Source organism: Pecten maximus, chromosome 10 (genome assembly GCF_902652985.1).
Source record: "Pecten maximus chromosome 10, xPecMax1.1, whole genome shotgun sequence".
Classification (NCBI taxonomy): Eukaryota; Metazoa; Mollusca; class Bivalvia; order Pectinida; family Pectinidae; genus Pecten; species Pecten maximus.
The window spans coordinates 30,830,394-30,857,171 of record NC_047024.1 but is presented as its reverse complement, the minus strand read 5'-3'; the positions used below and the strand labels follow the sequence as shown (position 1 = coordinate 30,857,171).

At 36.5% G+C, this 26,778-nt stretch overlaps 1 protein-coding gene across 1 annotated transcript; it reads right to left on the bottom strand.

Annotated features, from left to right (window-relative positions):
- Positions 1 to 2,090: 2,090 nt before the first annotated feature.
- LOC117336099 lies at positions 2,091 to 25,270 on the bottom strand. Its single transcript, XM_033896479.1, has 9 exons — positions 25,159 to 25,270; positions 20,343 to 20,498; positions 18,991 to 19,294; positions 17,215 to 17,294; positions 13,982 to 14,170; positions 13,466 to 13,712; positions 12,802 to 12,891; positions 11,697 to 11,809; positions 2,091 to 3,360 (listed from the first exon to the last, which is right to left on the bottom strand). The coding sequence occupies exons 2-9, from the start codon at positions 20,475 to 20,477 to the stop codon at positions 3,214 to 3,216; spliced, it is 1,305 nt and encodes a 434-aa protein (XP_033752370.1). The 5' UTR covers positions 20,478 to 20,498; positions 25,159 to 25,270; the 3' UTR covers positions 2,091 to 3,213.
- Positions 25,271 to 26,778: the final 1,508 nt, after the last annotated feature.

Here is a 26,778-nt window from a genome sequence, read left to right as displayed (position 1 = left end):
ACGGACATCACAGTTATTTACACGGACATCATTGGCCATCCGTCATCCTAAAGGATTGCAGTTATTTACACGGACATCATTTGTATATGTTATTTCGGTAGGTAAGCGAGACGAACAAACGGATGCATGTTATTTTATGAGTTTAAGCATTCTTTTAATGGCCTTACTAAGAAATCGCTTCAATCATAATGGTATGTACTCGATATAAATATAATATCCACTATGTAATTTAAATACTGCGGCCTTAGGTCTTTACAACATTGTCATGGTTTAATTGCTATAACTGACAACAAACAATAATGGCTACAATAAATAAAATATTGTCAATTATTAAGGGAAAAGTTCCAACATTTTTATTAATGTTACTGTCGGCGCACCTCTAGACGCTGTAGAATTACCGAGTTGTGCTTCATAAGCGTCGATTTCTTTCCCTAAATGATAAAACACATCACCGTCTTCTACTTATAAAATACCACTACTGATTGTCCACTCTATTACAAGAGTGCAGATACGCTGGACAGATAATTCCTATTTACCTACACATCTTGTACCGAGAATACATGAAGGGGTTAAATGTACTCTAAAACTCCAGATGACTTTACTTCCAGTATTGGCATAATTATGAATGGATAGAAGATGGTCTGGATGTTAAGACTTACGTATAGAAGTCATGTAGCTGTTTCTGAAATACATGTATGCAGCATTTCGAGAGGACGAAAAACCAAAAACGTCATAATAGCATTAAACACTGTCAAGTATGCATCACAGTGAAATCATATTTAAGCTAAATAAAGGCTTAAGTGTACCATTTAAATACACAATAGTCGCCTACATTCCATTGATTACATTTCTATAACTAAAAACTCGTACATATATCACCTCTTAGGATGGCAAAATTGTGTGCTGTTTTCGTTGGTCGGAACAAAGTCATTCACGTAATTGATACTCAAGGAGTCCTTATCGGAAAACATGGAGAGTTTAAGATAACAGTGTTAACGTTCATTATATATAGAAAAAATATTTTCACTTATATCGCATTTAAACTGATCTCAAGTGTCTGTTCCACTTTTTTAAAGCTGTTGTGCTAAATGTTTTTTTATCTATATATATTATATATATATATATAAATGTATCACACCATATATATATATATATATATAAATGTATCACACCATATATATATAAATGTATCACACCATATATATAAGGGTCAAAGAAGTAATATGATCAGTATAATCCAGATAACACTGGATCCTCACATCAATGTATGGAGGATACGAATTACTTGTAATGATTATATGGGGCAAAGAAGTAATTCAAACAGTGTAAACAATAAGGCTTGTTAAATTTTCGAGGCAATCCGCCCCTTTATCAAAACACAAAAAATTACAAATACAATCACATAATATATATAAGAAGTACTGGAAATACAATAAAATACAATAAGAATAATGTTTTAGTAACTGGATGAATCACGATGAACCCTTCGGCAAACGTGGGCCGAAGGCGGATACTAGCGTGACTGCATCATGTTCAACACTAGAACGCTATGCGACCAACGGCAGAGATATATTTCACACCATATATATATATATATATAAATGTATCCCATCATATATATATATATATATATATATATATAAATGTATCACACCATACGTTTTCATTCACACTATGGTGACATATTAGATTTGTTGTCGTTGCTGAATAGTCATGGATTGTATTTATAATCAAAATGTTGTGAATTTACATTTAGTTATAAAGTTATATTTTCTATGCATGTTCCATGCTTTCTACGTAGAACCTTTTAATTTGTTGAATATATTCACGTTTGTTTATAGAAATAAACTTTTGTGTAGTGTCTGATTTTGTTTTGTCTAAAATGTCTTAAATTGTTTTGGCGAATTAATTATTTTTTATGATATCTGAGGAAATTCTCAACCTGACAATCTATCCGGGTTGGCGGAGCTATACCTCTGACGCTAAAACGCTGTAGCGTGAACATCAATCTTCAAATAAAAAATAATCAAAAATGAATCATAATGATGTAAATTACATAAATCTTGAAAATGACAATATTAGGACTGGTGTTAAAGTTCACGTTTAATAATTAATCATATGTCTCACAAGTTTTTTTAATGCAGAGTCCAAACTTCACTGAAATTTCAGCAAAGAATAAGCCCTCCAATTTCATAGGCACATAGTATGGACAAAACCTGTATACGTTATTGGACAAAACCTGTATACGTTATAGACGAGGGTAAATATTGGCACATTGCAAAGCAAACATCAAATTTTGATACATGTTATTCTAAAAATTCACCTAATTCTGACATTCTTCTCCAAGAGAAATCACTCTTTCAGAATCATTCAACATTGACTTCAAAGTTATTTGGTAATCCACTGGAGACGAAATAAAGTTTTTATATCAATTTCTCAACATCTAACATTTTCAATCTAAACATACAGCAAAAAATAGATAAAAACATAACATTGATATTTTTGTGAAATGAGCCAAACACAAAATTAGCATTGACAAAGATCATGTGATTGACATGATAATGGTCAAGGGAGTAGAAAATGTGCTAACATTAGATTCACAATGAACTGTAATGAATATGTTGGAAGGTTTTTGGCAAACTAAAAACGATAATTGCTGAAAACAACCAGCATGTTATCAACCATATCACTTATGCAGTAGTAAACATTAGCAGTCACAAAATGTTTGTTTGTGTGTATAGAGCTTTTATGCTGAACTGCGGTTTCAAAGAAAAAATGAATACATTGTAACAATCAAATTCACATTAGTAATTTTTGCGTAAATATTTAATTTTGTGTAACTACTTTAGAGACGGACTATATATTTAATCGTTATGACCGATTTTGATTTTTATCATATCGGAGAAACTCCGCGGATAACATTTTGTGTAAACAACAAATTACCTATTTATCTCCTTTAAGGCCCCTCCATCCAAAGAAATCACTTGAATGTCATTTATTTAAGGAAAGATTTCTCAGTAATATTTCTCATCAGGAGAATCGCAGCTAACTTTCCTTTAGCCATTTTTCTTATACTTTCCAATTGTCATCATATTTGGAAGTCTCATTACGATACTGGGCCGACTGTTTTGTCCGATATTCAGATTGAGTAACAGAAATTCCCCTGACCTTTACTTAGAACACTGTCCTTGTGATCCAACAAAACCGTCCACATCAGCTTGTTGCCTGTCGAGCCCCAGTGATTCCAGGTAAGAAATATAACTTTTTCCGGGTGTCTTTTTGTACAACTTTGACCTCTCCAACATGCCCCCGTGTCTTGTTCTCTTTGTTCACTATAGCATTGCTCATTAGCTTATTCACCTACAAATACAAGACATTTAATCAACTCATCATATTTTTACATGTTCTTTTTGTTGTCAATGCAAGGTAACACATGGCCCAATTGGCCCGAATCACTTGCCCTGCTTTTAATTATTTAACGGGTTTTACGTCCGCTCTTACGGCCTTGCGGCTTTTCACCTGCTATCCAGTGATCAATTTTATGCAAAAACATGACCAAGAACAAGTGTATCAGAGAGATATTTAAGAGCTCAGGGTCTCTCACAGTTATTTGAGAAGGTGTATCTGAACTATTTTGGCCAATTCAACTCTTTCAATATTAAAATTATGGTCATGGTCATTCATTTGAAAAAAAAAATTGGTAGCCCTTTACCCAAGCATACTACAGATCCAATATTAAGTCCCTTGTGCATCTTGGTTATTGAGAAGAAGTCGTTCAAAGATTTTAGTCTATTAGACCACTGTGACCTTGAATGTAGGTCAAGGTTATTCATTTGAAAAACATGATAGCCCTTCACCTCAGCATGCTACAGACCTAATATCAACTTCTTGAACCTCTTGGTTATTGAGAAGAAGTCGTTTATATAGTTTAGCCTGTTCGACCCCCGTGTCCTTGAATGTATAGGTCAATGTCATTCATATGCTGCAGATCTAATATCAACTTCCTGGGCCTCTTAGTTATTGAGAAGAAGTCAGTTTAACATTCCAGCTTATTCGACCCCTGTGACCTTGAATGCAAGTCAAGGTTATTCATTTGAACAAACTTGGTAACTCTTCACTCTAGCATGCTAAAGACCAAATATGAAGTCCCTGGGCCTCTTGGTGATTGAGAAGAGGTCGTTTAAAGAGTTTAGCCTATTCGACTCATGTGCCCTTAAATTCAGGTTAATGTCCTTCATTTGAACAGACCTGGTTGCCCTTCACCCAAGCATACTACAGACCAAATATCAACTCTCTGGGACTATTGGTTATTGAGAATTCGTTTATAGAGTTAAGCCTATTTACCCCTGTTACCATGAATGTTGGTTAAGGTAATTCATTCGAACAAATTTGGTAGCCCTTTATCCCACCATGCTACATGCCTAATATTAGGTCTCTGTGCCTCTTGGTTATTGAGAAGAAGTTGTTTAAATGAACAGGATGATGCCGGACGGACGTTTGTATACTAATATTCGTTCTGGACCACGAAACACTTTTGTATGGTACTAAGTATACAAACATTCGTCCTCTACCACGGTACACTTTTGTATGGTATACAAACATTTGTCCTCTACCACGTTACACTTTTGTATGGTATACAGACATTGGTTCTATAGTCTCTACCATGGTACACTTTTGATGGGTATATAGACATTCGTTCTCTACCACGGTACACTTTTGTATGGTATACAAACATTTGTCCTCTACCACGTTACACTTTTGATGGGTATATAGACATTCGTTCTCTACCACGGTACACTTTTGTATGGTATACAGACATTGGTTCTATAGTCTCTACCATGGTACACTTTTGATGGGTATATAGACATTTGTTCCATACCACGCACATCTTTGTGTGGTATACAAATATTCGGTCCATACCATGGTACATTTTTGTGTGGTATAAAAATATTCGTTCTGTTCCATGGTACACTTTAGTGTGGTATATAAACATTTGTTCTCTAACATGGCACATTTTAGTGTGCCATAAAATCATTCGTTCTGGACCACAGTATACTTTCTGGTACATTTTTAATATTTCATGCTACTTAAAGGTTCTATATTGTTATACTAAAAACATACCTTAACTATCACCATGAAAAGGAACAAAAGATTATAGAAATCAATATATGTATAAAGTTTTATTGTAAACAATATATAATTTATTGATTTGCTAATTTCCCGACCCTCAATATACATTATTCTTCTGATGTACCAACATTGTCCCCTATTCCTGTACCTTACTGTGTACCTACATTGTCACTTCTCCATGTACCTTACTGTGTACCTACCTTGTCACCTCTCCCCGTACCTTACTGTGTACTTACATTGTCACCTGTCTGTGTACCTTACTGTGTACCTACATTGTCACCTGTCCGTGTACCTTACTGTGTACCTACCTTGTCACCTCTCCCTGTACCTTACTGTGTACCTACCTTGTCACCTGTCTGTGTACCTTACTGTGTACCTACCTTGTCACCTGTCTGTGTACCTTACTGTGTACCTACCTTGGCACCTGTCCATGTACCTTACTGTGTACATACCTTGTCACCTGTCTGTGTACCTTACTGTGTACCTACCTTGTCATCTCTCCCTGTACCTTACTGTGTACCTACATTGTCACCTGTCTGTGTACCTTACTGTGTACCTACATTGTCACCTGTCCGTGTACCTTACTGTGTACCTACCTTGTCACCTCTCCCTGTACCTTACTGTGTACCTACATTGTCACCTGTCTGTGTACCTTACTGTGTACCTACATTGTCACCTGTCTGTGTACCTTACTGTGTACCTACATTGTCACCTGTCCCTGTACCTTACTGTGTACCTACCTTGTCACCTGTCCCTGTACCTTACTGTGTACCTACATTGTCACCTGTCTGTGTACCTTACTGTGTACCTACATTGTCACCTGTCCCTTACTGTGTACCTACCTTGTCACCTGTCCCTGTACCTTACTGTGTACCTACCTTGTCACCTGTCTGTGTACCTTACTGTGTACTTACATTGTCACCTGTCTGTGTACCTTACTGTGTACCTACATTGTCACCTGTCCATGTACCTTACTGTGTACCTACCTTGTCACCTGTCTGTGTATCTTACTGTGTACCTACATTGTCACCTCTCCCTGTACCTTACTGTGTACCTACCTTGTCACCTGTCTGTGTACCTTACTGTGTACCTACCTTGTCACCTGTCCATGTACCTTACTGTGTACCTACCTTGTCACCTGTCTGTGTACCTTACTGTGTACCTACCTTGTCACCTCTCCCTGTACCTTACTGTGTACCTACATTGTCACCTGTCTGTGTACCTTACTGTGTACCTACATTGTCACCTGTCCGTGTACCTTACTGTGTACCTACCTTGTCACCTATCCCTGTACCTTACTGTGTACCTACATTGTCACCTGTCTGTGTACCTTACTGTGTACCTACATTGTCACCTGTCTGTGTACCTTACTGTGTACCTACATTGTCACCTGTCTGTGTACCTTACTGTGTACCTACCTTGTCACCTGTCTGTGTACCTTACTGTGTACCTACCTTGTCACCTGTCCATGTACCTTACTGTGTACCTACATTGTCACCTGTCTGTGTACCTTACTGTGTACCTACATTGTCACCTGTCCCTGTACCTTACTGTATACCTACCTTGTCACCTCTCCCTGTACCTTACTGTGTACCTACATTGTCACCTGTCTGTGTACCTTACTGTGTACCTACATTGTCACCTGTCTGTGTACCTTACTGTGTACCTACCTTGTCACCTGTCCCTGTACCTTACTGTGTACCTACATTGTCACCTGTCTGTGTACCTTACTGTGTACCTACATTGTCACCTGTCCCTGTACCTTACTGTGTACCTACCTTGTCACCTGTCCCTGTACCTTACTGTGTACCTACATTGTCACCTGTCTGTGTACCTTACTGTGTACCTACATTGTCACCTGTCTGTGTACCTTACTGTGTACCTACCTTGTCACCTGTCTGTGTACCTTACTGTGTACCTACCTTGTCACCTCTCCCTGTACCTTACTGTGTACTTACATTGTCACCTGTCTGTGTACCTTACTGTGTACCTACATTCTCACCTGTCCCTGTACCTTACTGTGTACCTACCTTGTCACCTGTCCCTGTACCTTACTGTGTACCTACATTGTCACCTGTCTGTGTACCTTACTGTGTACCTACATTGTCACCTGTCTGTGTACCTTACTGTGTACCTACCTTGTCACCTGTCTGTGTACCTTACTGTGTACCTACCTTGTCACCTGTCTGTGTACCTTACTGTGTACCTACATTGTCACCTGTCTGTGTACCTTACTGTGTACCTACATTGTCACCTGTCCGTGTACCTTACTGTGTACCTACCTTGTCACCTCTCCCTGTACCTTACTGTGTACCTACATTGTCACCTGTCTGTGTACCTTACTGTGTACCTACATTGTCACCTGTCTGTGTACCTTACTGTGTACCTACATTGTCACCTGTCCCTGTACCTTACTGTGTACCTACCTTGTCACCTGTCCCTGTACCTTACTGTGTACCTACATTGTCACCTGTCTGTGTACCTTACTGTGTACCTACATTGCCACCTGTCCCTTACTGTGTACCTACCTTGTCACCTGTCCCTGTACCTTACTGTGTACCTACCTTGTCACCTGTCTGTGTACCTTACTGTGTACTTACATTGTCACCTGTCTGTGTACCTTACTGTGTACCTACATTGTCACCTGTCCATGTACCTTACTGTGTACCTACCTTGTCACCTGTCTGTGTACCTTACTGTGTACCTACATTGTCACCTCTCCCTGTACCTTACTGTGTACCTACCTTGTCACCTGTCTGTGTACCTTACTGTGTACCTACCTTGTCACCTGTCCATGTACCTTACTGTGTACCTACCTTGTCACCTGTCTGTGTACCTTACTGTGTACCTACCTTGTCACCTCTCCCTGTACCTTACTGTGTACCTACATTGTCACCTGTCTGTGTACCTTACTGTGTACCTACATTGTCACCTGTCCGTGTACCTTACTGTGTACCTACCTTGTCACCTATCCCTGTACCTTACTGTGTACCTACATTGTCACCTGTCTGTGTACCTTACTGTGTACCTACATTGTCACCTGTCTGTGTACCTTACTGTGTACCTACATTGTCACCTGTCTGTGTACCTTACTGTGTACCTACCTTGTCACCTGTCTGTGTACCTTACTGTGTACCTACCTTGTCACCTGTCCATGTACCTTACTGTGTACCTACATTGTCACCTGTCTGTGTACCTTACTGTGTACCTACATTGTCACCTGTCCCTGTACCTTACTGTATACCTACCTTGTCACCTCTCCCTGTACCTTACTGTGTACCTACATTGTCACCTGTCTGTGTACCTTACTGTGTACCTACATTGTCACCTGTCTGTGTACCTTACTGTGTACCTACCTTGTCACCTGTCTGTGTACCTTACTGTGTACCTACATTGTCACCTGTCTGTGTACCTTACTGTGTACCTACATTGTCACCTGTCCCTGTACCTTACTGTGTACCTACCTTGTCACCTGTCCCTGTACCTTACTGTGTACCTACATTGTCACCTGTCTGTGTACCTTACTGTGTACCTACATTGTCACCTCTCCCTGTACCTTACTGTGTACCTACATTGTCACCTGTCTGTGTACCTTACTGTGTACCTACATTGTCACCTGTCTGTGTACCTTACTGTGTACCTACCTTGTCACCTGTCTGTGTACCTTACTGTGTACCTACATTGTCACCTGTCTGTGTACCTTACTGTGTACCTACATTGTCACCTGTCCCTGTACCTTACTGTGTACCTACCTTGTCACCTGTCCCTGTACCTTACTGTGTACCTACATTGTCACCTGTCTGTGTACCTTACTGTGTACCTACCTTGTCACCTGTCTGTGTACCTTACTGTGTACCTACCTTGTCACCTGTCTGTGTACCTTACTGTGTACCTACCTTGTCACCTCTCCCTGTACCTTACTGTGTACTTACATTGTCACCTGTCTGTGTACCTTACTGTGTACCTACATTCTCACCTGTCCCTGTACCTTACTGTGTACCTACCTTGTCACCTGTCCCTGTACCTTACTGTGTACCTACATTGTCACCTGTCTGTGTACCTTACTGTGTACCTACATTGTCACCTGTCTGTGTACCTTACTGTGTACCTACCTTGTCACCTGTCTGTGTACCTTACTGTGTACCTACCTTGTCACCTGTCTGTGTACCTTACTGTGTACCTACATTGTCACCTGTCTGTGTACCTTACTGTGTACCTACATTGTCACCTGTCCGTGTACCTTACTGTGTACCTACCTTGTCACCTCTCCCTGTACCTTACTGTGTACCTACATTGTCACCTGTCTGTGTACCTTACTGTGTACCTACATTGTCACCTGTCTGTGTACCTTACTGTGTACCTACATTGTCACCTGTCCCTGTACCTTACTGTGTACCTACCTTGTCACCTGTCCCTGTACCTTACTGTGTACCTACATTGTCACCTGTCTGTGTACCTTACTGTGTACCTACATTGCCACCTGTCCCTTACTGTGTACCTACCTTGTCACCTGTCCCTGTACCTTACTGTGTACCTACCTTGTCACCTGTCTGTGTACCTTACTGTGTACTTACATTGTCACCTGTCTGTGTACCTTACTGTGTACCTACATTGTCACCTGTCCATGTACCTTACTGTGTACCTACCTTGTCACCTGTCTGTGTACCTTACTGTGTACCTACCTTGTCACCTCTCCCTGTACCTTACTGTGTACCTACCTTGTCACCTGTCTGTGTACCTTACTGTGTACCTACCTTGTCACCTGTCCATGTACCTTACTGTGTACCTACCTTGTCACCTGTCTGTGTACCTTACTGTGTACCTACCTTGTCACCTCTCCCTGTACCTTACTGTGTACCTACATTGTCACCTGTCTGTGTACCTTACTGTGTACCTACATTGTCACCTGTCCGTGTACCTTACTGTGTACCTACCTTGTCACCTATCCCTGTACCTTACTGTGTACCTACATTGTCACCTGTCTGTGTACCTTACTGTGTACCTACATTGTCACCTGTCTGTGTACCTTACTGTGTACCTACCTTGTCACCTGTCTGTGTACCTTACTGTGTACCTACCTTGTCACCTGTCCATGTACCTTACTGTGTACCTACATTGTCACCTGTCTGTGTACCTTACTGTGTACCTACATTGTCACCTGTCCCTGTACCTTACTGTATACCTACCTTGTCACCTCTCCCTGTACCTTACTGTGTACCTACATTGTCACCTGTCTGTGTACCTTACTGTGTACCTACATTGTCACCTGTCTGTGTACCTTACTGTGTACCTACCTTGTCACCTGTCCCTGTACCTTACTGTGTACCTACATTGTCACCTGTCTGTGTACCTTACTGTGTACCTACATTGTCACCTGTCCCTGTACCTTACTGTGTACCTACCTTGTCACCTGTCCCTGTACCTTACTGTGTACCTACATTGTCACCTGTCTGTGTACCTTACTGTGTACCTACATTGTCACCTGTCTGTGTACCTTACTGTGTACCTACCTTGTCACCTGTCTGTGTACCTTACTGTGTACCTACCTTGTCACCTCTCCCTGTACCTTACTGTGTACTTACATTGTCACCTGTCTGTGTACCTTACTGTGTACCTACATTGTCACCTGTCCCTGTACCTTACTGTGTACCTACCTTGTCACCTGTCCCTGTACCTTACTGTGTACCTACATTGTCACCTGTCTGTGTACCTTACTGTGTACCTACATTGTCACCTGTCTGTGTACCTTACTGTGTACCTACCTTGTCACCTGTCTGTGTACCTTACTGTGTACCTACCTTGTCACCTGTCTGTGTACCTTACTGTGTACTTACATTGTCACTTGTCTATGTACCTTACTGTGTACCTACCTTGTCACCTGTCCCTGTACCTTACTGTGTACCTACCTTGTCACCTGTCCCTGTACCTTACTGTATACCTACCTTGTCACCTGTCCATGTACCTTACTGTGTACCTACATTGTCACCTGTCTGTGTACCTTACTGTGTACCTACATTGTCGCCTGTCCGTGTACCTAACTGTGTACCTACATTGTCACCTGTCTGTGTACCTTACTGTGTACCTACCTTGTCACCTGTCCCTGTACCTTACCGTATACCTACCTTGTCACCTGTCCATGTACCTTACTGTGTACCTACATTGTCACCTGTCTGTGTACCTTACTGTGTACCTACATTGTCACCTGTCCGTGTACCTAACTGTGTACCTACCTTGTCACCTGTCTGTGTACCTTACTGTGTACCTACCTTGTCACCTGTCTGTGTACCTTACTGTGTACCTACATTGTCACCTGTCTGTGTACCTTACTGTGTACCTACCTTGTCACCTGTCTGTGTACCTTACTGTGTACCTACATTGTCACCTCTCCCTGTACCTTACTGTATACCTACCTTGTCACCTGTCCATGTACCTTACTGTGTACCTACCTTGTCACCTGTCTGTGTACCTTACTGTGTACCTACCTTGTCACCTGTCCGTGTACCTAACTGTGTACCCACCATACCTACTCTTGTTTCCTCTCTGTCCCATACTCTATTCATACTTACCTTCTCGATTAGCTCCAGAAAGTGAAGGTTGTAGCTATGTGATTGGAGAACATCACAAAATGCCTTAGTAAACCACATCTGTTGTTGACACTGAATCCAGGGTCCTTGTTGACCTGAAAATTTGATGTAAACATACAACCTTTCATTCACATACTTGTCAACAAAATTGATTATTGATCACCCGTTTTGGTCTACTATGTAGTAAACCCAAGCATGCACTCAAATAAGCTTATCATAAGAAAGTATTTCTGTTCACAGACACTATTTCTATATGTTTGAACTTAGAACTGGGAATTTCTTCTGTGTCGTCGGCTGCTATGGAGACATTGCATAGACTTAACTTGACCTGCAGCAACACTGTATCTTTATCTCACTTCCTTTTTTTATCTAATATTCAACAGAAAACCAGTACAACACTTAACCAGACAATCCCTTACAGGTGAACCAAAGTGATCAAGAAACAGTTTTACTTATTCATATAAAAGTATTCATAACTGTGGCCATAGATTTAAGAATATATGAACCTTCATCTTTTATTTTACAACAATAGTGATATTTCAATGTAAGGGACCAAAGATACCTGTTGTTAACCTGTGTGAGGGACCAAAGAAATGTGTTGTTAACCTGTGTGAGGGACCAAGGATACCTGTTGTTAACCTGTGTGAGGGACCAAAGAAACATGTTTTTAACCTGTGTGAGGGACCAAAGATACCTGTTGTTAACCTGTGTGAGGGACCAAGGATACCTGTTGTTAACCTGTGTGAGTGACCAAAGATACCTTTTGTTAACCTATGTGGTTAGGCAGGTGACCCAATACCTTTTGATGTCTGATAAGGAAATCTATCCCCTGATCTATCCCCAAGTCACCTAGATGAAAGGTGAGTGTGTTTCCACTGCCCCCACCCCCATCCCCAAATCCCCTCAACCCAATCCCCTCCCCTCCCCTCCCCTCCCCCTCCCCCCCCCCCCCCCACCCACCCCATCCCCATCTCATCCCCACCCCCACATCCCACACCCTGATTAGCCTTACATTCAATTGATGAGCCTTATATATAGTTAATGATTTTCCTACTACATCAAATATTTACTCAGCCTTTCAACTCACCGTGGTTTACGTGTAACACAAAAAGGTCGTCCTCATTAGTAGAGGAATTATCCATGCCAGCATCTGCAACAGTTCTGTCTTCTGTTGGTTCTGAAAATGATTTGAATGCTGGTAAGAAAATGTGTTTTGTATCAAAGCATTCCTTCTGTACAAGTGTAACTGTTTCTATATGAAAACCAACTTGTAAATTGTAATGAGAAATTGATATTCCCTATAACCACATATAATGTTCGATAGATAATAGCATATACAAATATTAAAAAAATATTTGTAAATCAACCATTCAACATCTAAGTGAACAATTTACCTGTCGTAAAAGTCACAAAGGTGAAAACCATTGCATAATCAAAGAATAAGTAACTCTATATCCTTCCTTTTTGGCCATTAGCTAGGCTGTTATTTATTCAGAATAGAACAATATATCAATGATCACTCTAAAAAGATCTTTTTCATTGTGAAAAAAAATTATCCCCAAGCTTGGGCTTATATAAGGTATAATATGGTAAAGTTACATTAAGCTTTATATTCTTGTCTGAATACAAGTTGCTATCATGTGCTGTGCAATTGTAATAATGTACATATGCTATATATATTCTGTACTGTTAATTGCTAAGTCCATCTCAAAAGTTCAGAGTATCATTCTAACTCCTATCATCAACATTACCTGTTGAGTTGTTTTCTTCAGTAATGGTGATTACGATGAAAATCTTTGGTTTATCCTTTAGAGCCACACAATCCTTCACGGTTTGTATCATATTGTGTACATTCACACATTCTTTTTTTGTGTCAAAGACTTGACCACATCCAGCCTCTGGAGTTCCAAAGGATAGGAAAAACATCATGAAATATCCAGCATTCTCAAGTTTCTGAGTATTGGCTTGAATGATGTCTCTAATGTTTGTTTCCAACTCCTTTTTTAATAAAATAAAAATATAGGCAATTACTTTTAATTTAATGGATACATACTGATGAATGTTTTTATTATTTTGTAAATTTTTGTCAAGTCCCTGTGCCTGCAGCTTCAGGATTGGATCTTTAACTGACAGATGAATTATGGCATTACACAAAATTGTATTGATTATTCCATTCTATATGTAGCAAATTCTCCAATAAAAATGTAAAACACCTATTTTATCAATAGTCTCTATCTAAAACATTATACCAATTAAAATTAACTCACTGAAGCAGTTTTGTTATTGAGATGTGTAGTACATTTCCCAGGTTGTATTTCGGTGTCTAAAAACTTCATAACAGAACTGAGGTGCGTGTTACAGTTATCAAAGTAATGGCTTATGTCCTTGTAACTATGTGGTCGGCATTTTAATCTGAGCACAAAACCTTTCTCAGGAAACTCTGTGATTTTGTAAACCTACAAAATATAAAAGTTATATTTAAGACGGACAAAATACTTAGTCTACCTACCCTGTACATACATACCAAATGACACTCAACACTTTAACAATTCAGTTAGGGTATTAAACCAAATGGTTCTTCAAAGGAGCTGTTCAAATGTATCTTAGTCCTAAACTCCATGATATATATACAATGTATACATATCTTACCTGTATAGCTAGAACAAGTTACCTGTAAAGGTACATTATAACTTACCTGTATAGGTAAATTATATCTCACCTGTATAGGTAAAGGATATCTTACCTGTATAGGTAAATGATATCTTACCTGTATAGATACATGATATCTTACCTGTATATATACATGATATCTTACCTGTGTATATACATGATATCTTACCTGTATAGGTACATGATATCTTACCTGTATATATACATGATATCATTACCTGTATAGATACATGATATCTTACCTGTATATATACATGATATCTTACCTGTATAGATACATGATATCTTACCTGTATAGATACATGATATCTTACCTGTATAGGTACATGATATCTTACCTGTATAGGTACATGATATCTTACCTGTATATATACATGATATCTTACCTGTATAGATACATCATATCTTACCTGTATAGATACATCATATCTTACCTGTATATATACATCATATCTTACCTGTATAGATACATGATATCTTACCTGTATAGATACATGATATCTTACCTGTATAGATACATGATATCTTACCTGTATATATACATGATATCTTACCTGTGTATATACATGATATCTTACCTGTATATATACATGATATCTTACCTGTATATATACATGATATCTTACCTGTATATATACATGATATCTTACCTGTGTATATACATGATATCTTACCTGTGTATATACATGATATCTTACCTGTGTATATACATGATATCTTACCTGTGTATATACATGATATCTTACCTGTGTATATACATGATATCTTACCTGTGTATATACATGATATCTTACCTGTATATATACATGATATCTTACCTGTATATATACATGATATCTTACCTGTATAGGTACATGATATCTTACCTGTATAGGTACATGATATCTTACCTGTATAGGTACATGATATCTTACCTGTATATGTACATGATATCTTACCTGTGTATATAAATGATATCTTACCTGTATATATACATGATATCTTACCTGTATATATACATGATATCTTACCTGTGTATATACATGATATCTTACCTGTATATATACATGATATCTTACCTGTATATATACATGATATCTTACCTGTGTATATACATGATATCTTACCTGTATATATACATGATATCTTACCTGTGTATATACATGATATCTTACCTGTATATATACATGATATCTTACCTGTATATATACATGATATCTTACCTGTATATATACATGATATCTTACCTGTGTATATACATGATATCTTACCTGTATATATACATGATATCTTACCTGTATATATACATGATATCTTACCTGTATAGATACATGATATCTTACATGTATATATACATGATATCTTACCTGTATATATACATGATATCTTACCTGCATAGATACATCATATCTTACCTGTATAGATACATCATATCTTACCTGTATATATACATGATATCTTACCTGTATAGATACATGATATCTTACCTGTATAGATACATGATATCTTACCTGTATAGATACATGATATCTTACCTGTATATATACATGATATCTTACCTGTGTATATACATGATATCTTACCTGTATATATACATGATATCTTACCTGTATATATACATGATATCTTACCTGTATATATACATGATATCTTACCTGTGTATATACATGATATCTTACCTGTGTATATACATGATATCTTACCTGTGTATATACATGATATCTTACCTGTGTATATACATGATATCTTACCTGTGTATATACATGATATCTTACCTGTGTATATACATGATATCTTACCTGTATATGTACATGATATCTTACCTGTGTATATAAATGATATCTTACCTGTATATATACATGATATCTTACCTGTATAGGTACATGATATCTTACCTGTATAGGTACATGATATCTTACCTGTATAGGTACATGATATCTTACCTGTATATGTACATGATATCTTACCTGTGTATATAAATGATATCTTACCTGTATATATACATGATATCTTACCTGTATATATACATGATATCTTACCTGTGTATATACATGATATCTTACCTGTATATATACATGATATCTTACCTGTGTATATACATGATATCTTACCTGTATATATACATGATATCTTACCTGTATATATACATGATATCTTACCTGTATATATACATGATATCTTACCTGTGTATATACATGATATCTTACCTGTATATATACATGATATCTTACCTGTATATATACATGATATCTTACCTGTATAGATACATGATATCTTACATGTATATATACATGATATCTTACCTGTATAGATACATGATATCTTACCTGTATAGGTACATGATATCTTACCTGTATAGGTACAAGATATCTTACCTGTATAGGTACATGATATCTTACCTGTATAGATACATGACATCTTACCTGTATATATACATGATATCTTACCTGTATAGATACATGATATCTTACCTGTATAGGTACATGATATCTTACCTGTATAGATACATGATATCTTACCTGTATAGGTACATGATATCTTACCTGTATATATATATGATATCTTACCTGTATAGATACATGATATCTTACCTGTATAATTACATGATATCTTACCTGTATATATACATGATATCTTACCTGTATAGATACATGAAATCTTACCTGTGTATATACATGATATCTTACCTGTATATATACATGATATCTTACCTAACATTGTGCGACATATGGTATTATCTAGCATCAGCCAAGTATTACCAATCACAAACATACATGTGAAGATCTATCCAAATCTTAGAGCTATTTTTAAAGTAATATAACAAACAGTGGGAGACATATAGAATAGTTACCATTTCATCAGACAACAGTTGCATTTTCTCCTGCTCCAAACATTTTCTTTCCTTGCATGTCATCAAAGGCCAATTATCAACTGTAAGTTGGGAATCAGAATAATCTAAACATTACATGTCCTTACAAATTATTAACATTAAAATTGTATTGTCTGTGTCAAAATGGTCCACAAATACAAAGTGATATTGATCAATATTTAATTAATGCGATACTGAAGGGATTTTAATGCCCATATTGGCATAATTAGGTGGTATATATCCATTTTATATAAGTTCCACTTGTTCTTTTTTTCCTCATTATTATATGTTGTACAAGCAATTTTCAACAGTAAATTCAATATTTGAAAACCTTAACAATAATTAATGATAACAATCTACAGAGTCGATATCCAAGATGGCTACCTGTTGGCCATCTTGTTGACTTATTAAAATCCACAACTACAATGTAGGAATGAAAGGAAATCTATAGAATGAGAAAGATCCCTCTTGGACTTTCTGAGAAGTGGCATTTGACTAAAGTTCAACTTTCAAAATCCAAGATGGCTACCTGTCAGCCAATTTTGTTTTTCTGATCAGTCTCAAAATTACAAGTTAAGGGACCAGGAAGAACATAACTATTTTATTTCAGACAGATCCTTTCTGTTTTAGTAGCTCTCAAGAAACAATTACTGGAATTCTTCTAAAATGGACAGCAGACAGGGAACAAAGGGTGATTAAACAGTCCATCATTTGAAGATAGTCAATAAAAGGGGCTTAAAATCAACTTTAAACAGTAAGCTGAAATTGGTAAAATGTACTGATCTTCAATGGACCCATGATAATTTTAATCTATTTCTATATAAACAAGACACCAGTCCGATGTCAGGAGGAATGACACCACAGGTCAATGTAATAGATGTCATTTCTTTTAGGTATTGATCATAATGCGGGCCAAAGAAAACATATCTGTCCTCTGGCTTTGTCAAAAGTTAGATACATGTTCAAGTTCTTTATTTCCTTGAGCCTTACGGCTCATCGGTTCAACAAATATATACATGTACAGAAATGATACAATACAAAACCACACACTCGCATACACACACACAACCGGACTAACACATACATTGTACAACAGGTAGAGTGTAGAAGGACATTTTTTTATACTAATAAAAAATCTGTTCTTTGTTTATTACTGTATTTAATATATTTTGCTAAATTTGAAAGATCTTTTTTGTTAACTGTTTCTAGAAGTTGAATAAATTTGTACATACTAGGTTTATTATAATAATATTTCTTAATAAAACGTTTTCTTAGGTCTAAATGAAATTCACATTTAATAATAAAATGAAATTCGTCTTCAATGTAATATGTACATGTAATACAGACTAGGGTATCCACAACATCATGTAAATACTTTACATGCATATGCCCTGTACATTGGCACACACATTACTGTGTAATATATCATGTGAACATAACATATGTAATGTTTTACAATCCGACAACTGTGTAAAAGTATTAAATTGTAATAGGTCTCCTGTTTTCATTATATTTGGTATATTCACATAGCTGTAAACAATTCAGAAACAAGCAACATTGCATTGCATGTTCATACCTGTGTGACAATATAGCTAATCTATCATTTTCCAGGAAGTAGGGTGGGTGTGGGTAGGAGTAGTACTCACAAAATTGTATAGTAATTAAGATTACATGGGGAAAAGTCTTGCAAGGAATTCTATATATCAAAAAAGGCCAAATGAAGTTTTCCTTCAAAACAGATTTCTCTAACATGCTTACAAGCTTCTTCACTCCCAGAAGGCTGGACTGATGTTGGCTGGACCTGGATTGACTGAGTCTGAGATGATGGTCCCTGAGGCGGCAGGGCCTGAGGCGGCGGTGCCTGACATGGCGGAGCGTCAGGTGGTTGTATTGGAAGATGTACTGGCTCCGGTCTAATATCTGGCTTCATGAGTTTTTCTACCACATGTTTATTACCACTGCTCTCCAGTGCAGCAATAAATTTTCCGTAAGCTTGTGGACCTTTAAATTTCAACAGGTACAAAAGTTCTTTTGTCTGCTCCTTTGGTGCTGGCTGTTTCAACTGATCAAAAAAAAAATATTCTAAAATAAAATTATGTCTTTAAAACATGATGAGCATTATAATGTCCACATACAATTGTTTATACAACCTTTTTGTGTGCTGTGTATCTTACAGCACTAGACAGTTTGACAACATTTTAACATGTACAGTCTACGGTATTAAACACTATTTCAATAGATATTGAGAAAACATGTTATATAATTTTATATATAACATAGTAATACAAATGACAAAGGAAGATAATCTTGTAACTCATGCCCTGACTGCAGGGCCTCAAACTCATGATCTACGGCACCTAATTATAATCGCCTTGCCAGAATTACCCATAGATTATACCACTGCCCACATCTACATTCTTAAAAATGAAAGTTTCAATGGCGCAGTGATGGTCGGCCTGACACCCTGACATGATCATAGTGACAAATTATCATTTCCATGTACATACATGCCATACTTTCAGGAGACCAATAAGGGAGATTGATGATTATTTTAAGGGAGTTTTGCCTAAAATAAGGGAGATTTGTGCGCGACATGAATATCGACATTTTTACTCAATTTTAAAGCAATAAACTAATTTTGAAAGTGATAAAGAATAATTATATTTATTTTGGATATTAATCATATTGTATATGCAAACAAACAAAGTTGTATAAGGTAAAAAATGCAATGAGTATACATTCAGATTCTGATGTGTAGATGACATGATCCAATACCTGGATTTTACCATGTTATAAATATATATACATTCAACACACACAAGTACGACAGGAAATTCAAAACTTTACCTTCGTATCAACAACACATATTGCATATATGATACATAATATGGTGTTAATATATATAGATATATAACACATGACAAATGAGAAAGAAGGACATTAATATCAAGGGAGTCAAAAATTGTCATCTTTTGTCATTTGTGTTACTATGTTATACACATACACATATATGCCACTTGCATTTAGGACATATTGCTGCCATAGCAGACATCACAAAAATGTCAGTCAATCATTGAAAATATAAAAAAAACAATAAAACCAAAACTTACCAAGATTTTGTCCACATAATTTTCATCAAAAACTCCCAGCGCTACCAGTTCATCGCAAAGAGCTTCAGCATCTCCAACATTGTTGACGATGAACCGAAAATTTTTTCGCAATTCCTCAATGTGTTTTGCTTCCATTTTCTATGCCAGCTCATCCATCTAGCAGTAAATCAAAGTCATGTTTACATTATGCATGGTTAAGCGAAATTTAAGTTCTTATTCAGGAAATGGATATACAACTGGCTGGCATCCTTGGACCTTCAAACCCAATCTATAATTTTGCTGAACAAATAATATGATTTATTCCTTGCTTACGAAAGCAAAACTCTGCACTGTGGGTCTATAATTGATTAGGGTCATACACATGTATATGAACTCTCTCATGGGTTCTGTGGGTACGTAATACTGAACAAGGTGTAAAAGGAAAGTGAGGCTCTACTTCCCAAGTCAAGGAAGCATGCTCAGGCTAGTGAGTGACTGTGCAGCTCTGACAGTATTAATGTGTAGTAGGAGTGGAAAAATGCACGACCAGACTGGGGTTCGAACCCGGGACCTCCGAACACTAGCCAGATGCTCTACCAACTGTGCTACCTGGTAACTGATGATTGTCCCAGTCCAGTTCTTCTACACTCTTCCCTCCCTTTTTAAGTTTTCAACCCCGAATACTTCACAACTCACAACCCAGGTTTGGGTATTCCCTTGTCAAGTATTCACCTAACTTTAAACAAGGTTTGGTCACTGTAGGCACCAAATGTAGTAGGAGTGGAAAAATGCACGGCCAGACCGGGGTTCAAACACGGGACCTCTGAACACTAGATGGACGCTCTATCAACTGAGCTGCCAGGTTGCCGATGATCGACCCCAGTCCAGTTCCGCTACAAATGTACACCCATTTCTTTTATACATGTTTATAACACAAGTCTTTACTTGGTTTGGTTTGTTTTTGTTTAACGTCCTATTAACAGCCAGGGTCATTTAAGGACGTGCCAGGTTTTGGAGGTGGAGAACCACCGGCCTACGGTCAGTACCTGGCAAATGCCCCAAGTAGGTTTCGAACTCGTAACCCAGAGGTGGAGGGCTAGTGTTAAAGTGTCGGTACAACTTAACCACTCGGCCACGGAGGCCCCAAGTCTTTACAGCTGACACATACATTGTATGAGGTAAAATAAGATCTCAATTGATTGCTCTTGATTAAAGTAAAAAACAGCTTCGATATTTAACACAGCCAGCAATAGATTTGTACACTTACGGGCATTCCACACATTCCACACATTCCATACATACCTACATTTATTAAAACACCAATACAGCTGCCGTGCATAAAAGTAAAATTTGTTTAACAAAATAATGCATACCATATCAGAAATTATGTCCATAACTTATAGATACAGTTTAGTGTAAGCTAACCTTTACACCCTAGTACACTCCTAGTGCACTGTAACATTTAAACTAGTAGTGCACTACATTTAAGCTACAGGTAAACTAGTAGTGCACTACGTTCAGTCAGGTGTGACCACAAATCCCCCTAAACAGGTAATAGGTACCTGTAGTTGTTATATGAGGCAGGGAACTGTTACATAAAAAATAAGCTGTTACACAGGTGTTTGGTAGGTTTTTCATTGATGTTACTGTTACATAAACAATAAGCTGTTACACAGGTGTTTGGTAGGTTTTTCATTGATGTTGTATTCTCCCGGAAAGAAATATATCATTAATGGCTTAAAAAATTAATTCATTGTTTCTTTGATTTTAATCATTCCTAAAATTAAACTTATTACAACGCAGAGCAATATGTTTGGTTAGGTACTTATTATATTATAATTTGAGACACTGCAAATAGGGATCAAATGTTTATTGCTTTTGTAGGCATTTCTTTGATTATCAATATTTGCAGTATATTAGGAAGTCAAAAATTATGTGTAATCAGTAACAATTTGTTCATCATGGAGAGTTTTCCTGAAATTTTTAGCTTACTTAATAATATAAAGTTTGAAAAAATAAATTATGATGTTTAACCACAGACATATAATGCTACACTGACATTGAACCAAGGACCTTTTGTCCTACACTCTTGTTATATACAGACCTGTGTAAATTGACTGCCTTATATCTGTCAGAGACCTATATATACTAGTATATAGGTCTCTGTATCTGTCATCCTGACTTTACCAGGTATATTTAAATGTTGATAAAATTTTATCTAAAATTAACTGAAAATAAAATTGGCTGCGGTTCTTCTATGATATATTGCACAAGAGGAATTAAAACTCTATCAATTGGATTTGAAGTGGTTTTTTTATCATTAATTTTTAAAAAGATTTCATTATAGTGTAAAATTAAGGTTTATCTTCCTGATTTCAAAATGTTGATGCTTTTCATTTATTTTTTTTAGATGTAATTAATATACATTTTATATTAAGGATTAATTCTACCTTAGGCCTTGATGACTGTAGATTTTTTTTCTCAAGTACACTGTATATGCACATATATTTTAATATTTATTTTTTTATATGACAAAAATATTTTTAAATTCAATGTATTGTTATTTCACTAATATCTGTTAATTCAACCATGGAATCATTTCATAGTACATAATCAAGAATCAGAAGTTTCTTATATTCTCATTTATGTTCTGTAAGAGACATATAATATCTACTAAACAAGTTATGTACAAATGTACATGTACCTGTATGTATAATTGGTACTCTCAGGGCATGCCTGTTGTCATGGCCACCTGGGCCCCAGGGCCCAAACTCCACTTCACCACCACCTTATGGACCTCCATAACACCTTACCTATATATATGTATCAGATGAGGATCAGTCTTAAGGTGTGCCTGTATTACCACCTGGCTATAGTTTTGTCAAGTCCCCAATTACACCCCCCCCCCCCCCTCCCCCCAGGGGTCCATTTATAGCATGCTGTGCCAGGCTCCTCTGCCAATTACCTACCTGTAATTATGTAATTATCATCTAACACGACCCATATATAATATCTACCTGTGGATGTTTTTCAAAAATTTAAAGGTTTTTTTGCGAATCATCAAAAAATAATTAATTTTTATATACATTTTTCTTCACAATAAAGATATTCAATAAATATAGTTTATAAGCTGATTTTCTTTAATTACAAGAAGAGGTAAAATCCCCATCAGTTATACATTTTAAGGTAAAGAACAATTAATCATTTTCTTACTACAATAGGGAAACAATAGCTGATCAAAATGTATCCCAAAATCTTGTTTTTAAACAATTTTGCAAAAAACATGTTAGCGTGAACTGTAAAAAAAAAATGTGAACTGTAAAAAAAAAACTTTGGCTTAAGGTCCACATGATCCACATGTGTATATAATACATTTGTTAGCAGGTAACTTTATAGAAGAAAATTATGAAATTACAAATACAAGTGTTGTATAATTCAAGTGTTGTATGATAAGTACAGCTCCAGATAAAATGAACATGTATGTGTGTTATATAACCTTAAAACTGTTGCCCTCCCCCCTCCCCCTCACCAAGTTTGCCAGTATATAGGTATATTTTATAACAAAAATGACATTAATTGTTCCCTCAGGCCATTATCTCATTGTGTTACCTGTAACTGATACATGTACATGGAATCAGATCTAATATATTAGATCTTCAAAGTATTAGATACCTGCACACGGGTACATGTACAGAAATTTCAACTATTTCAGTAAAGGAAAATGGAAGGTATATTAAAAGTAACATATACCTTTTATAAACTTAAAATTTTGAAATGTAGAACTGTTATGATCACTTTATTACCAGTACATTCAAAGAATCTCTTTCTTTACATGTTAAATCAATGTTTAATTAATTTCTTTATGTGTTCAAGTTTCAGACTTTAAGCATTGGATCTATACACATAGAATGTACAACATATATTATGGGCTGAATTAGGTTTTAATAAGCATAATATCACATCAAAAATGAAATTATGAATATGCTGCTTAATTTAATCTAAAATTTAACTACAATATAAATTAAATGTATCAAATTGAAAATGTTCAATTAACGATAATTGTTTTCAAATATTTTATCATATACTTTCATGTGATGAAAACAAAATTACTGGAATTAAACATGTGAAATATATAACTGATTAATCAATACAAAATATAAAGTACCAAAAGATAAATGAGACTTGGCTTGAACAATTCAACTTAGTTAAAGGATTTATAAAGTAAATCTGTCTTAACTTAGTTACAGTGGATATATATATATATATGTATAATTAACAAGAATAGAAAGGTTGAAATATAACATCATACTAAACTTCCAAAACCTTTTTACCTGTAATAACTCTTTGAATATAAGTGCTAGATAGACTAATATATATATACAGTACAGGTAAAAATCACAGGTAGCCTGGGTACTGCCCATTACCTTTATGGGGGTTTTGCTGTTCATCACCTTTTAGGGTGTAGTGCACTACTAGTTTACCCGTATTTTAAATGAGTGCACTAGGTGTAAAGGTAAGATTACACTCAACTGTACGTCGTGGAGCGACTTCAATTGCATATTTTAATTTCAATCATCTTTATAATAACTACACGTTAAACAGATAACGTAAGATGCTCAAAATAAGAAAAAATGTTATCGACTTCAGATCTGAAATAATACTTCAACCACAACTTCGCCAGTACTTCAGTATTTACAAACTGTTGTATAACCACCAAGTAGAAACATGTTGCCCAGGTGCTACTGAAGAAAACTCGTGCTGTTCTCATTGAACGGGATATAAACCAGCATAAATGTATATTTGAACAGTTTATGTCTTAAAAGACCTACTTACTTACCTAATGAATATTGACAAATATGATCTATAGCCTTGATTTCAGCATTACAACTAGTGCTTCTAAAACGAAAGTAGAAAATCAGGGGATTTTATTCTTTTCCCCCGGAAGTTATAAATAGACTTCGATCCAATCGGACATTTTCGGGCCTTTCCGGCAAAGTGTATTAATTGTAAGAGTTAGTTCCCCTACCCTAACAACGGCCTTGCGCTCTTGGCCAAGAAATTATGTTTTGATTACAGCAAAATGATATTGACATCCAATACAATATTTTGTGATTCCAGCAAAATGATATTTTATATATATGATCCAATACAATATTTTGTATGTAAATTGTATATAAAAAAATCGATGTCTTTCCCTGAGAGTTTTACAAAAAAGGTAATAACCTTTCAATGTACGTTAGAAATACCTCCCCTTTATACTAGTTGATTTGTCATTTTGAAGTAGACTGAGGATATCATTATCTATATCTGAGGAATGCTCCGGTTAAAAACATTAACAGGTGAATATTGTTCAGACCAGGCTCATAAACTAGGAAAAGACTTCGCATGACATGAATAATTGTATAATGTAATTCATTATCCTTGAATGTATAATGTTTTACACTGCATGTCGATTACATTTAGATACATAAATGGTATACATATAACCCACTCTACACACTATTATTGTTAATATATATATATATATCTTTCTAGTAAAAGAAAGATCTCGCAATAAAAGCACAAGTCGTTCACTCCACTAGGTGACCAGAGGCGTGTATTGTACGTAGCAGTAATTGCGTCTTATTATAATTATTGCGAGGCGACAAACCGACTTTAAATCCCTTTGTATCCGTGTGGAACTGAGTATCGCTATAAGGTAGAAAGATTAGAAGTAGGTGCGCACATCTTTAACGTTGGTTGATCAAGGGTTAAAAATATATCAATTGATTACAACCTTCGTTTACATATCTATTTAAAGGTTTTCTTTAGTGTTACGTTTCAAAAATGTTTATTGGGTATAGGCGAAAACAATTTTATAGAAAACAAATACCCTCGACTCAACATACCAGATAAATTATAAAAACAGCAAAAATAGCGTCTCATTTTCACTTGATTGGCCGCTATTTTGGAAACATGTTCATTTGTATTGTTTACATGCCATTTTTAGCCCACCATCTGATGGGCTATTCAAATCGCCCTGCGTCCGTGGTCCGTGGTCCGTCCGTCCGTAAACAATTCTTGTTATCGCTAATCCTCAGAAAGTACTGAAGGGATCTTTCTCAAATTTCATATGTAGGCTCACCTTGGTGCCTAGTTATGCAAATTGCATTTTGAGACCAATCTGGAAACAACATGGCCGACAGGCAGCCATCTTGGATTTTGACAATTGGAGTTTGTTATCGCTATTTCTCAAAGTACTGAAGGGATCTTTCTCAAATTTGATATGTATGTTCCCCTTGGTGCCTAGTTATGCATATTGCATTTGGAGAGCAATCGGAAAACAACATGGCCGACAGGCAGCCATCTTGGATTTTGACAATTGGAGTTTGTTATCGCTATCTCTCAGAAAGTACTAAAGGGATCTTTCTCAAATTTCATATGTAGGTTCCCCTTGGTGCTTAGTTATGCATATTGC

Excerpts from the sequence above, each read along its gene's own strand:
- LOC117336099 (XM_033896479.1), bottom strand. The coding sequence starts at position 20,477 with ATGGAAGCAAAACACATTGAGGAATTGCGAAAAAATTTTCGGTTCATC. Across the intron at positions 12,892-13,465 it reads TGAAGAAAACAACTCAACAG|AACCAACAGAAGACAGAACT; the intron begins GTAATGTTGATG and ends AATCATTTTCAG. Across the intron at positions 11,810-12,801 it reads TGTGTTACACGTAAACCACG|GTCAACAAGGACCCTGGATT; the intron begins GTGAGTTGAAAG and ends TCAAATTTTCAG.